At 35.0% G+C, this 14,392-nt stretch overlaps 1 protein-coding gene across 1 annotated transcript; it reads left to right on the top strand.

The window, feature by feature from the left end:
* The first annotated feature begins 7,025 nt into the window (after positions 1-7,025).
* LOC113306755 (heat shock 22 kDa protein, mitochondrial-like) lies at positions 7,026-8,134 on the top strand. The gene is made up of 2 exons (XM_026555665.1): positions 7,026-7,362; positions 7,459-8,134. Exons 1-2 carry the CDS (start codon positions 7,092-7,094, stop codon positions 7,872-7,874), a joined length of 687 nt encoding a protein of 228 aa, XP_026411450.1. The 5' UTR covers positions 7,026-7,091; the 3' UTR covers positions 7,875-8,134.
* The last annotated feature ends 6,258 nt before the right edge of the window (positions 8,135-14,392 follow it).

The raw sequence follows: 14,392 nt of genomic DNA, 5'->3' as shown, positions 1-14,392 counted from the left end.
AAGGTTGGTCCAGGTGCTTCTCATGAGGGGCAGGGAACGTCGGAGATCTGAGCTTGTATATATATTTTGGAGCCTAAGACGGCTCCAATTTAAGGTGGTGGTATTGTAATACCCCGATATTGGGCAGTGGTTAGTTGAATGAAATATAAGTAATGGTTTGTCATTCTTTAACACCGAGGCCTTTTCATCACAATTGGCTCCAGTGTTGGCAGAAAACTCTGCAGATAAGTGTGCTCGGGCGGGAGCAATTCAGGGATGGGTGACCATCCGGAAAATTTCTGCTGGATTATCGCAGCGATGCCCGTTGAAAATGTTAGAGCATTGCTCGGTTGAACCCACTGGCGTTGGTATGTCAAGTTAGTTGTCAATTTTAGTTGTAAAAATGCATTCTTGATTTAGTATACTAAAGATAGTTTATGACTTGATTAGGTCTAAGAAGAGTTATTCTTGAATATTACAAGAAGACATCAACTAGGACTTCATCAACAAAGGTATGTGGTGATTGACTTCATTTGGATTCTTGTTCAGTTCTACCTTTCTAATCTATCGAAACAAATGCTCACTCTATGAACAATTCCTATTACGGTTAATGTATATTTATGTATATATACTCGAGGTTATTTGAGCCACGACTTTTGTGACAATAACCTTTATCCCTGGAAAAGTTCTCACGTTACAGTAAATGAGTTTACTAATTCAGCGATCTAAGAATCACTCAATTCCGAGTTATAACGATGAAGTTATGAGTGATTTATTAAAGTAACAGTTTTAAGTATTGCTGAAACTGTGACAATTCGTTAGTAGGAGATAATCCACGAACTATTTGTAACGGTTCACGGACTTGAACCCAATTACGTGACGAATAGCCTTTTTTGGTCAATTTTTTGATGTTTCTTTATCTAGGCAAGATATCTATTACTCCAAACATATTCTATTACCATATTATAGTGTTTGTGATTCCTTCCTAATATAAATTGTGATTTATTCATATAAATATAATATTTGCTAAATTAATTAATTATTTAATTATTTTGGCAAGACTTGTAACTTAAGAAAGACTCATAAAATTAGGAGAGTCTTGTAAAAGGAAAATAACTTTGCTTAGTTTTCAAGCTACCTTGTTTCACTATAAATAAAGGGTTCATGAGTGCTACACGTTTTCATCCCCTTAGGAAAATTAGTGTTAGCTTCATAAGGTTGTTTTCCATATCTTATGTTCTTCGTGAACAAGAGTGAGATAAAAGTCTTTGTATTGGGGATCACAAAGCCAAGTTGGATTTAATCTTTGTGATTGATTATACAACTTGTAATCTAGGTTTTTCACCTCTTGTCTATTCTAAGGTTTTCTCTTATAATATAAAAGCATTCAAGAGTTGTTGATCATAAACCCTAGGTTTTGATAGATTTCAGTTTCCGATCGTATACCAACACATGTTAGTCGAAATCAGAAGCTAGAAAGGAAACTTCAGTTAAGGTATCTCGTAAAAATCCTTAAGAAGTTTTAAACAAGATATCTCTAGATTTATTCTAGTTGTTCTTGTTGTAGAATCATTAGGTTTCTCTTCCTATTTTTTGAAGAGTATAATAAACCCTAATCTACAAGTTCGTTTTGATATTACTTTAAACTAGTAATTATTTTTCTCAAAACAAACACAAGATTTCCAAAACCTTGATTTACATCTAAAGGGCGATTCGGTGTTTTGTGAAAACAAAAGATCGAAAAGTATCAATCGTGTTGGTGCATCTTCTAAAGAGAACTAACGTTCTGCTAGAAGATTTATGAGAAGAATTCCTAAAGAGAATCGGTGTTCTGCTGGGAGTTCTACGAGTGCTTGAATACAGCTGAAGCAGGTATTACATCTAGTCCGAGGTAGTAGGAAATTGGTGTAACAACTTATAATCAGTGCGTTTATTCTGGAATAGGTCCCGGGGTTTTTATGCATTTTCGGAATTTCCTCATTAACAAAATTTATGGTGTCTGTGTTATTTATTTTTCCGCATTATATTGTTTATCTTTATAATTGAAATATCACAGGTTGTGTGTTAATCAATCATTATTGATAAATCCAACCTTGTTTGTTGGATATGATTTTGATTGATCTTGGAAATTGGTCTTTTGTACCGTCCAAGTATTTCTCACATCAATCAGGCTCATAGATTTCCATCTGTTTGATTTGCTGACTGATTTGAGAAAAAGAGATAAACTCTTTAGTATTATTCTTTGATTGAGTTTTCACTCTCGGAATATTATTGAAGTTTTCTCCACTCAGATTGCCAAACGAAATATTGGATGTGGTTGTTAGACCCCCGCTTTTTCAATTGGTATCAGAGCAGGAAAACACGCTAAGACCTCATAAGTCTGTGTTTGTAGCAATCTGATTTTTTGGACAGAAGTGGTATCTCTATAAACGTTCCACCAGTCTTTGATGGCTCGAATTACTTATGGTGAAAAATTGCTATGCGTGCCTTTCTTCAAGCACATGATTTACAATCGTGGGTTCTTCTTGTTAATGGCTATGATCCTCCAACAGTTATGGTAGAAGGTATAACTGTTGCAAAGGATATTGAAAATGCGGGGGTACAACAACCACACCCAACAATTCGTTTGGCAATCTGAGAGGACTACTCCAATACACTTTCTAGAGAATAAACTAGACAGTCAGACTCAATCTAGAAAAAATTATATCAAAGAGTTTAATATCTATAACTCTTAATTCAATCCGCAATCAGCAAATAGAAATATGCGATCCTGATTGAATATAAGAGAAATAATTTGAACGATACCAAAGACCAACGTTGAAGTGTCAATCAATGTAAATCAACAACCCAAGGTTGGATATTCTAATTGATTGATCTTAACGCATAACCTGTGATATTTCAATTATATAACAAAATATAACGCGGAAAAGAAATAATACATACACCAGAATTTTATTAACGAGGAAACCGCAAATGCAGAAAAACCCCTGGACCTAGTCCAGATTGAACACCACATTATATTAAGCCTCTACATACACTAGCCTACTACCAATTAACTTCGGACTGGACTGTGGTTGAACCCTAATCAATCTCACACTGATTCAAGGTACAGTTGCGCTCTTTACGAATTTGATCCCAGTAGGATACTACGCACTCGATTCCCTTAGGTGATCTCACCCACAACTAAGAGTTTATACGACCCAAATTCGAAGACTTGATAGACAACTCTGTCTCACACATAAAAGTCTATAGGATTGAACAAATCTGTCTCCCATAGAAATATCCAAGAGTTTTTGTTCCGTCTTTCGATAAATCAAGGTGAACATGAACCAATTCATAAACCGGACTTATATTCCCGAAGAACATCTTAGTATTATCAATCACCTCACAATAGACTTAATCGACTAGAGAAACAAGTTATTGTGGAATCACAAACGATGAGACAAAGTTTGTTTGTGATTACTTTTCTATATTTCTTATCAGGGATATAAAATCTCGAGCCAATTATTTCAATTGTAGTCAACACGATAGAAACAGCAAGATCAGATCACGCAACTACAAAGATAATAGTTGGGTCTGGCTTTACAATCCCAATGAAGTCTTCAAGTCGTTAACCTACGGGGTCTCGAGAAGAAACCTAAGGTAAAGGAGAAACGACTCTAGTTTTGCAACTATTAACACACATAAGGTCTGAGGATTAGTTTTCCCGGTTGCTAGAGTTCTCCTTTATATAGTTTTCAAATCAGGGTTTGCAATCTAAGTTACCTTAGTAACAAAGCATTCAATAATCACCGTTAGATGAAAAACCTGATTGCCCAAACTAATATCTTTCAACCGTTAGATCGAACTTATCTTGTTACACACAAATAAAATGTACCCTCATTTAGGTTTATGCAACCGTACCTAAACGTGTACACCAGGTTGGTTCACAAATAGCTAACCGAGGTTAGCCATATGATTACTCTCATATCAACCTGATTCATCTTAACCATAACTAGTTCAAATGACTCAAATAAAACTAGTTAAAGAGTTGTTCAATTGTATAGAAAAACAATCGGAACCAAATCGGTTTGATTCACTTGAATCAATCATGAACATTATAACCACAGTTTGCAAAGATTGCATTCCTTATGATTTTTGTTTGCTCAGGGTATAGTTTGTGAATTGAAATCTCAAAAATTTCAGTTGTGATTTCAAAGTTATCTGGGAGTACTGAGAAATTACATGGTTGAATCAAGAAGGTGTCTCCATAAATCACCCTAGTTCCTTTCCTAAGGACATTAAAATACTCAAAGATAGATTCAAATTTGATCAAATAAAAAACCCTACCAAGCTCGCTAACTGAGATTTCATCAGTAAGCTTTCATCTATATTTTAGAGCATTTCTTAAGAAAAATGAGTTTTTGTTCATTTTTGTTAGGAAACAACCAACCAGCTGATGCTGCCAGTCTCTAACAGGAAGAAAAGCATTTCTATCATGAGAAACAAGAACACCATTGTTTGCAACATCTCTAGAGCTAAGGCTAGACATAGCAAAAGAAACCAAAAGTAAAACTGAACATTAAAGGAAAAGGAAAAAACCAGGCAATGAACTAGGGAGAGAGGATAAAAGGGTGAGGATAAAGTGATTGGTTTGAGCCAAATTTATAGAAGACAGGATCATAGAGCACTCTTTGGATTTATTTTATTTTAAATTTTAAATTTTAAATTAAAAATATGAGGAAAAGGTTTTGCAGAGGGAGGATTGAAATTGGTTACAGCGAGAAAATAGGCCTAGGGTTACCTGTTTAAATCTCCAATTTCCACTTCAATTGTTTTCTCTCCAAAGGTGAAATATAAAATTGATCTGATCAGACAGCATCCACAGAGAGGATGAACAATACTCCTAGGAACTTGTAGTGAGGACCCGCTGATTGAAAATCCGTCGATTAACAAAAAAGATAGTTGAAAGCTCATTATGATTTTCTCTTCCCGCAGGCATAGACAACATCATTTTGGAAAAAATTAGATCCGAATAACAGGACCATCTAATCAGATAAATCAATCTTTAGAAATAAAACCTTGTTTGAAAAGAAGGATGGATTTATTGTAGAGATCACAACCATGAAATTGAGAAATTGCATCACCATAAATTAGGTTTAAGTAACACCAACATCTAATCAGAGCATACCCCAAACTTTGAAAGACTACATCTTGAAGGGCCGGTGGATAAGCGCCACTTGGGTATATATGGACTATCTCCGGTCAAACAAATTAAGCTTTCATCATTTTGGTTATTCAACAAAAGAATTTCGCATTTAGTAGTTTACAGAGATAATTAACATGGCGTCATTAGGGGAGACCCTGAAAGAATTAGAGAGCTAATAAGACAAAATAGGATCACCAAACCAAAAGTGAAGCCACCCCTTATCTCTCATTTTTCATAATGTCGATTCTACCCTTAACAATCGGTAGTTTAGTTTACAATCGGTAGTTTAGATTAAAGTAAAATTGTTTTAGTTTTGTAGTTTTAAGATTTTAGAGTAGAAGAAAGAAAAAACAAATGGTGGAGAATATCATTTTTCTTAAGTCAACAATAAACATGGATGGGTATAAAGAAGAAGGTGAGAAACATCATGAAGAATATCATGTTCAAGGTTCAATACTAATTAAAGAGACGATTAAATGCACCATTAACGTCTCAGAATCGGTAGATAATAAAGTACTTTATCAACTGACTATACCTTTCTGTTCAAATAGATATGCACAATCGGTAGACTTGTGATGTTTGTTATCTACTGATTGTTTAATCGGTAGTCTCGTGATGTTCATTATCTACCGATTGTGCTAGTAGTCCCAAATTCAAAATTTTCAAAAAATAATGGAATTTTGAGTTTCTCTATTTTCACAATCGATACACTCGTGATGTTTATTATCTACCGATTGTATAATCAGTAGTCTCGTGATGTTTATTATCTACAGATTGTGCTAGTAGCCCCAAATTCAAAATTTTCAAAAACTAGTGGAATTTTGCATTTTTTTATTTTCACAATCGGTAGACTCGTGATATTTATTAACTTCCGCTTATAAAGTTTCCCCAAATTTTGTTTTTGCCGAAATTTCTAATTTTTCGAATTTGGGAACTACAATAATCGGTAGGTTAATAAGTTAATGTAACCTCCGATTATAAAGTTTCCCCCAATTTTGTTTTTGCCAAAATCTCTAATTTTTTCGAATTTGGGAACTACAATAATCGGTAGTATACGAACTTCACCAAACGTCCGATTAATAAATTGGCAAAAATTTCGAGATTTGGTCAGAGTAATCGGCAGTTTATGAAGTTATTTATGAACTTCACCTATCTACCGATTGCTAACGGCCACAAGTTCCATTTCGAGTTTTATACTTTAACAATCGGTAGATAATACCACTATACTAACTGCCGATTGTGTAAGGGCACTTAGGTAATCTCCAAACATTAAGACATCTCATAATCGTGTCTATGGGTTGGGAATAAAAAAGTTGCCCCTAGTTTTTTCAGGGTCGCCCCTAATGACGCCAGGACAATTAAGAACAAATATCAGTGTATCACTTTGCTAAGGATGTGGATTCCATCTCGCTGTATTGTTTGAGACCAATGTCAATGTGAACAAATTTGTGGTCATTATGAAACAGGAACAGCACCTCTAATAAGAGGAACCGAAAATCTAATCCAACACCCAAATCTTTAGATAAATTGATTATAAAAATCCTAACAAAATGAAATGACCACATTTAGATGGATAAATTTAAAAATGTAATTTGGATTTTAGATGGATGAGCCATGGCTAACTTTTTGTCTTGTTTTAAATCTGATTCATACCCAGACTGGTCCCAGAGCAGTCTCCAATTAGGCAATTATTTACATACACAGCCAAACTCTTAATACCGATTTATTACTTAAGTTAACAGTAATAATACTAATCGGAGTCAACATTTTATACCGTCACTCCAGTCGTCATCATCACTTCCATTTCTCTATAAATACCACCACCACAACACTGTGTCTTATCTCCTCAATCCTCATAACCTTTAAAGAGTATATTCTAGCTAGGGTTTCCTTAAGAGTTTTTAAGATCTACTACCACACTTCAATGGCTTCCATCTTCATGGCCATGCCAAAGAAACCTGTTCCTACTGTTGTCTCCTCAAACACTCTGAAAAATAAGCTCGGTCTTCTTAAGAAACCTAACCTCAAACGTCCAGCTTCTTTGGTCTCTCATCTTAAGAACCCTAACCCCAAACGTTCAGCTTCTTTGGTCTCCAAATGTTCTTCCCCACTTAACATGAAAAACAAAAAAGGGTCGTCTTACATTTGTGGTTCTCTTCGTCCTGCTTTCACTACTGATGATCTTCTTAGTTCAGGTATGTAGTTTATTTTCAGTATTTTCAGCATTTAGATCCAAGTTTTTTGTTTCATGATGTGTTTCCTCTCTAACCTGTGGTGTTTTTTTTATGCAGATTTCTATGATTCTGATATGGAGGAGATGGAGCTGTATGACAAAGAAGAAGAGAATGCCATGATGAAGAGGTGGAGTGCTAAAGAGCTGAAAGAAGGTATTGAGTTGAAGATTAACTTTCCTGGGTTTGGAAAGGATGATATCAAAGTCACTGTTGAGGGTACCGCTCTTGTTATCACTAGTCTTCTGGGTAAAGAAGAAGAAGATGAAAAGCCTGCTGGAGATGTTGTTATTGTTGGTTCAGATGTTAATGAAGATGATATGAACAGCACTGGTATAATTTTCGATCTCGATCTGGATTATGATGACCTCAACTTACAGGAACTGAAAGCTGAGATGAAGAATGGTCTTCTTAAGGTCTCTATTCCTAAGAAGGTTGAGGAGAAGAATGTCATCCTGGTAACGGTTGCTGAGTAATCTATCTGGTCAGTACTGTTCTAGTAGAAGAAGAAGGCGGTGGTTGTTTGATGTTGCTTTTACTTTCTGTTGTTTTATCTTTTTGTTGCATGAAATTTCCCTTCCTAGTTTAGTTTCGTTTTAGGGTTCATGTTTTGTTGGTTTAGTTGTGGTGATCATAAGATTGATATATCAAGGAGTGGGTTCAGTTGTCATTTGTCAATGAATCATGTACTAGTTATTTGATCAATCTTAAATCACAAACAGCTGTTTATGTTATCCATCATGTTGTCTCTTTAAATTTCTTGTCATTGTTATGATTTATCATTCCTGATAGTTGATGAGAATATTCAGAGATGCAGCAAGCTTCCATTAAAATGCAATGTTTATTAGCTTCAGGTTCAGGCAGAGAGCCAGCTAGGTGTGTTGGGAAATGGTATTTTTTATTTGTTTTGTTTTATCTGTAGTAGCTAGAGTCTAAAAATTCAGATTTCGTACACTGTCTGTATTGTTTGTTTGATAGAGCCTAGAATGAAAAGACACCTTTAACAGGAAAAAGCCTGGAATGGCTATGCAAAATTTCAAACCCTAAAACCTATCTTTTGTATGTCCTTGGAGGTTCAGATTCAGGGTTCACATGGGCGGTGATGTGGACTGGATGTTGTTAAAAATGGGTTTTTGTTGTACTTGCTATCTGTATTCAAAATTTTGCTTTCTGGATCATATCCTGGATAAAAGCTTAAAATGGTAATGCTCAAGCCTCAAGACAAACCATAGTCAGCAACAGTAACACAGTTCTGGTTATTGCAAATTCAAATTTTGAATGACTGAAAAATACTACTTGACTCACTCACTGATAACAGCACATGCTTGTGTACTGATCTTCAGAGAAACAATGTGGTTAACCAGCATCCACTTGAGCCATGCTGTGATGACATGCATGATGTTGTTAATATGGGTTTTGGTAGTACTATCTGTGTAGTCCGTATTTAAAATCAGCTTTTCTTGCATGCCCTTAGTCTGGATGGAAGCTTAAAATGGTAAAGGTCAAGTCAAGGCAAAGGCCTCTAGTAACCTGTAAAAGTAAAGTAGCACAAATATGGTCACTGTAAATTCAAATTTTGAATATTACTGAAAAGTATTACTTGGCTCACAAGATGATAACTCACGGGCTTGTGTACTGAATTCAGAGACATAGTGTTTGGTGGCACAACCGATGTCCACCAATTAAACATCGGAAGTATCCTTGCAAGAAGAGGAGCAGCAATTGCAACGAAACGCTTCATTTGTACCAAGCCAGTGGCATTCTTGCCAAATTGCCAGTGACATATATTTCTAGTTTCCTTGATTTTCTGGGAGAAACAAGTTTGTTATACAATGTAATAAGCATCACAGCTTATGTGGGAGTACATGATTCTGTATACCAATCATCTATTGGCCAACACCGTTGAGGACGTCCCATATTCACCATTGCGACTCCACAACAGCGAGTGAGCCAATTTAGGAATGTCACAATTACGTCTCCAGACTCCAGAGTTTTGTACTATAACGCCATTCTCAATGTCACATCCCACAGGTCAAATATCTTGGCCTTGCGTAGCTTGCACCAATGTGCTTACAAAGCATTACCTTCAACTTGTACACACCCAATGGTGAATACATACACATCCAGAAATAATCATGCATCGGTTTTTGGTGGTAAAATTATCCGTCTCGAAATGTCCAATTTTTTTGTCAACACTTCTATTTGGCTCATTGGTAGGTATTTGCCTTGTATATAATTGCAATGTATAGTTTCTCTTACTTCTACCCTCATCTGATTCTTAATCTAATTGTTACAATATCCGCAAATATTTTTGTTGTTTTCAATTATACCGACTAATATATCCATCTCCATATCATCCATATCATCGTTAGAAGAATCAAAATTAGGATCCATTCAAAATAAATTAAATCGAGTTAAATGGCGAGAAAGGAAAAATATTTTCCTATGTATATTTAGAAAATTGAAAAAACTTAATTTGTATAAGAGAGGTGCGGGGAAAAAAATAAAACCCTGGGCGCAAAGGAATCGCCAGACGACAATAACCTAGCCGCTAAGTGGCGATACTCATATTCCTGACGTGCCGCTAAACACTAATTTTTCTTCACGTTTTATCACAGTGGAAAAGCATGCATGCCCATCCACCTGGTTTCTCAATTTTTTTTATTTGTGCATTTACATGAGAATCGCCTAAAGGATTATAAACCCTAGAATAAGAGGATACTTAAGGGCCAAGTATTGGAGGCTATAAAAGGAGAAACCTAAGGCTTAAACAAAAACATCTCATATTATACTTTTGTTCTACATTCAATATTTAGAGTTTACCCCTTTAGGGGGAAACCAGGAACGATGTAATCACGTGTGGCTAAAACTCTATTGATTAATGATCAATTCAATTTTCTAAGTGTGAAGCTTTATTAGTTATTAGTTGAAGTTTTTATTATTTTATCATTTGTTTTCATATATCTAGGGTTTATGATTGATTTCTAGATTGTTCAAGTGGACAATAACATTATTCTATTGATCATTTTAATGCTAGTAGAGAGTTAAACGAACCGTAATTGTCGATCATCTCCTACACAAATAGAGAAGGTGAGACCTTGTAGAGGGATTATGTGAAGAAATTGTGTGTGAAGACAACACTAGTAAGAAATACCTTGCGCTAATAGTTATGATACCAGGACCAACCTAAATTCACAATCCCTAAAGCATTTGATCGGATTACACCTTGAGTGCTCAGTTGGATAAAATCTGGTGTTCGAGCACTTTGACATTCAATGATATGAGGAGTTTTGGGGATAGCTAAGCGTACCTGCTATTCCACGATTGGTGATATATTATTCTTACGAAAGATAGATAACAATGATGATTTCGGTTAAATTTGGGTAACTGCAAATGATTCCTAATCATCTTTTCATCTCATTTCTTGTTATTCTTTTTAGTTAATTATTCAACCAATCTCCTCTTAGTATTTTCTTTGATTTTAGTTTTGTTAATCCAAAGAACATATCAATTACATATCTCTATATGAGAGGATCCTTACTATCGCTATATTACTAGTTAATTAGTGAGAAATATTTTGAGCAATTTGTTGCACTTACGATACGCATCATGCCCATACATATGTGCTCATCGCTAGCATATGTTGGCATGCCATAACTTAGAACCCAGATGGATGCAATCATCAAGTTAAAACCTGATAATATTCTCCAATAACCTAACCATCAAGTTATCGTCCATGCAAAATGGACGATGAATATCTTGATCAAAGTATACACATATATGAAGAAAATAATCATGTTTCAACTTCTGGTGATAAAATTGTCGATTCCATCTTCTTGTCAACACTTCTTTTGGCTCTGGAGAGACATGAATTTTTCATGTATATAATTGCAGCATAGTATTTCTTTTTCTTTTAGCCTCATCTGATTCTTCATCCAATTGTTGCAAATATGTGCAAATTATTTTGTTGGCCTTTATTCTACCTCACTAGATCCATTTTTATATCCTCGTCAGAAGAATCAATTTGGATCCATAACATAAAAAATAAATAAAGACAAACTGAGAGAAAAAAAAAATATACGTAAGAAAGATGTAGAAAAATTGGAAAGTTGATTTGTGTAACAAAGGTGTCACTTGAGAATAGAAAATGGAATCGAATTTATAGAAGGAAAAAGAAGAAGAAAAATCATTGGTGGCAAAGGAATTGTCGAGCGCCAATGGCTTAGCCGTTGAGCTGCAACACTTGCTTCTCAAAAAAGTTTTATTTAAGCATTTAAATAAGATGGAAATCCTATCCTTGAAAGATTATGTTAGAGCATTGCTCGGTCGAACTCACAAGTGTTTCTATCTCAACCTTGTTGTCAAATTTAGTTGTCAAACTATATCTTGATTTCTAGTCTATAATTAGTTAAGTCTCGGATTAGGATAGAAGTATGTAGTTGAGAATCATACATCACCACGTTCTACCGTTTGAAGTCGAAGATCAACCGAGATTTTGGAGAACTTCTTCAATAAAATGTAAGTGAAGACTGAACCACCTATTTCTCAAGTTATATTCATCCTTCTATCTATGTTGTCGCATAACTAATTAGACTATTGTAAGCATGTCAAGAATTTTGGGTCAAGTTTAACTTGGTAATGAACATTTCTTCATACTCATAATCTAAATTATGGTTCAAGATTATCATTCGAAAATAGCCTAGAACAATGATATGTGTCATTGATGTTTTTGTGGGAATGTTTTGAATTAACTTAGAGAGACATGTAGAACTGTTGATAATCTGGATACAGGACAGTATGCATACCATTTTCACAAACTGGGAAAAATGTTATAAGTCATGAGCCGCAGTACATGTACCCATTACACGTATCGTAGTATCTATATATCGACAGTGACTTAGCGGTACGCAATACCCTGTATCCATACCACAAAAAGACTGCGAACTTGTGAACCTGGAGTGATACGCATACCTAGTATGCATACCGAAAAAGAATTGTTGGTTTTGAAATCGGTGTGGTATCCATACCGGATAAGAAAATCAGAAAAGTTATATATGTTTCGGATCTTATATTTTTCTTAAGGGTACACATACCCGGTACATGTACCATGACAAATATAGTCACGAACAAGGTTGAGTACACATACTTATCCTGTCAAATATTTTCAGATGCACATAAAATTATTTCTGTGAGATAATTAGCATTTTAATAAATATCTAAAAACATTATATAGACATGATTGATCACATTATAACCTATGGTTGTGAAGTCTTAAGTGTTATGAAAATGATTAAGCTTATATTTCAATCGACTAATTTCGTCTAACCGTTTATAAACAATGTCCTTACATACGGTTCAGTTAAGGTTCATCCTAACCATAGTGTATATCTTGATGTATCAATCACATTTCAAATATTCTTCTAACTGTGGATATTGTTTGCTTGGTTCCAAAGCTATCTTAGCTTAAACCTAAAGCAACCCATGCTTTGAAAGTTCATATAAGGAGAACCTCAAGCAACTGGGATTTTTGAATCCCGACACTATCTTTGTGTATCCCAGTTGTAAACTAGAGCCATCCTCTTCCTAGAACCCTTTTAGGGTTTAGTGACTAAAAATACTTCATAGGGATTCATGAAGTGAGGTCCAACTATTTTTGATCTTGATAGTTCGTGTATCCTGATCTTGTTTGATTGTTGAGCTACTCAGTCGAAAAAGATAGACATAAATCTCAAAGTTCTCTTCGTCTCAGACTTTGTGATTCCACAAGTTTAATATTTGTGAGGTGAATAATAATCTAGGCCGCTCTTTGGGAAGCATAAGTCCAGATTTTGAGGTTAGATAGACTTTGTCTATTGCTATCGATTTCCAGTCTCAACTTGATCTACGATCAAAAAGGAAATCACCATATAGGCTTATATGTGGAAGGCAGACTGGTTTAAAGTCTTCAACTGAGTTGAAGCAAATATTAGGCTGTAAAGGATGTCAGCTAAGGGAATCAATTGCGCGGAGTCCTGCTGGAATTCAAGAGGCGCAAGGAACGTGACTGTAACTGAATTGCTATGAGGTTTTAATTCGGTCTCACCTACATTCCAGTCTGAAGTTAATTGGTAGTATGCAAGTGTCTATAGAGGCTTAATACAGTTTGGTGTTCAATCTGGACTAGGTCCCGGGGTATTTCTGCATTTGTCGTTTCCTCATAAACAAAATTTATGGTGTCTTTGTTATTTCTTTTCCGCGATATATTGTTTATCTTTATAATTGAAATATCATAGGTTGTACGTAAATCAATCAAAATGGTTACATCCACCCATCCTTGTTTGTTGGATACGACTTGAATGATTCTTGGATATTGATCTTTGGAATCGTCCAAGTACTCTCACACGTAAATCAGGTTCACGGACTTGTCTCTGTGAACTTTTTGATTGTGGGAAAAAGAGATACAACTCTAAATATTATTCCTTGATTTAGATTCATTAATTTGAACTCTCAGAATTGTATTTAAGTTTGTCCATACAAGTTGCATAAGAAAAAGTTGGTGATGTATTTTGGTACCCCCATGTTTTCAATTGGTATCAGGGAAGGCAAACACATTTAAGATCTAATAAGTATGTGTTTGAAACTTTCTAAGAATCTGTATTCAAGTATTAACATGTCTCCTATTGATTTTGATTACGCCAAGTATTTGGGACTTACCTCAAAGGATAACACCAATTAGTTGATTCTTCTGAATCCAGAGGAGATACTCCTAAATACACAAATGGCTTAAAAAAGGCTGTTGAGATGATTTATTTTTAAATCTCCAGAATTAATGAACTTGAAAAACAAAAGGCTCGGTATATTGATGAACTTGAAAAGTCTCTAGTTAGAAAGCGTGATCTCATTAACATGATGGAATCTATTCCTGAAGATATCGAAAAACTTATTCAAGAAACTTACTCTGAGAAAAGGTTAATATACTTGAGGATACTATCATGAAAAACGAGAAACGTGAGAA

Source organism: Papaver somniferum, chromosome 8 (assembly GCF_003573695.1).
Source record: "Papaver somniferum cultivar HN1 chromosome 8, ASM357369v1, whole genome shotgun sequence".
Classification (NCBI taxonomy): Eukaryota; Viridiplantae; Streptophyta; class Magnoliopsida; order Ranunculales; family Papaveraceae; genus Papaver; species Papaver somniferum.
Note: the sequence above shows the minus strand (reverse complement) of the source record. Positions and strands in the feature narration are given on the sequence as shown.

What these genes read in the sequence shown, in the direction of transcription:
- LOC113306755 (XM_026555665.1), top strand. Translation starts at nt 7,092, where the DNA reads ATGGCTTCCATCTTCATGGCCATGCCAAAGAAACCTGTTCCTACTGTT. An exon ending in TGATGATCTTCTTAGTTCAG is followed by an intron (nt 7,363 to 7,458) that starts GTATGTAGTTTA and finishes TTTTTTATGCAG; the next exon opens with ATTTCTATGATTCTGATATG.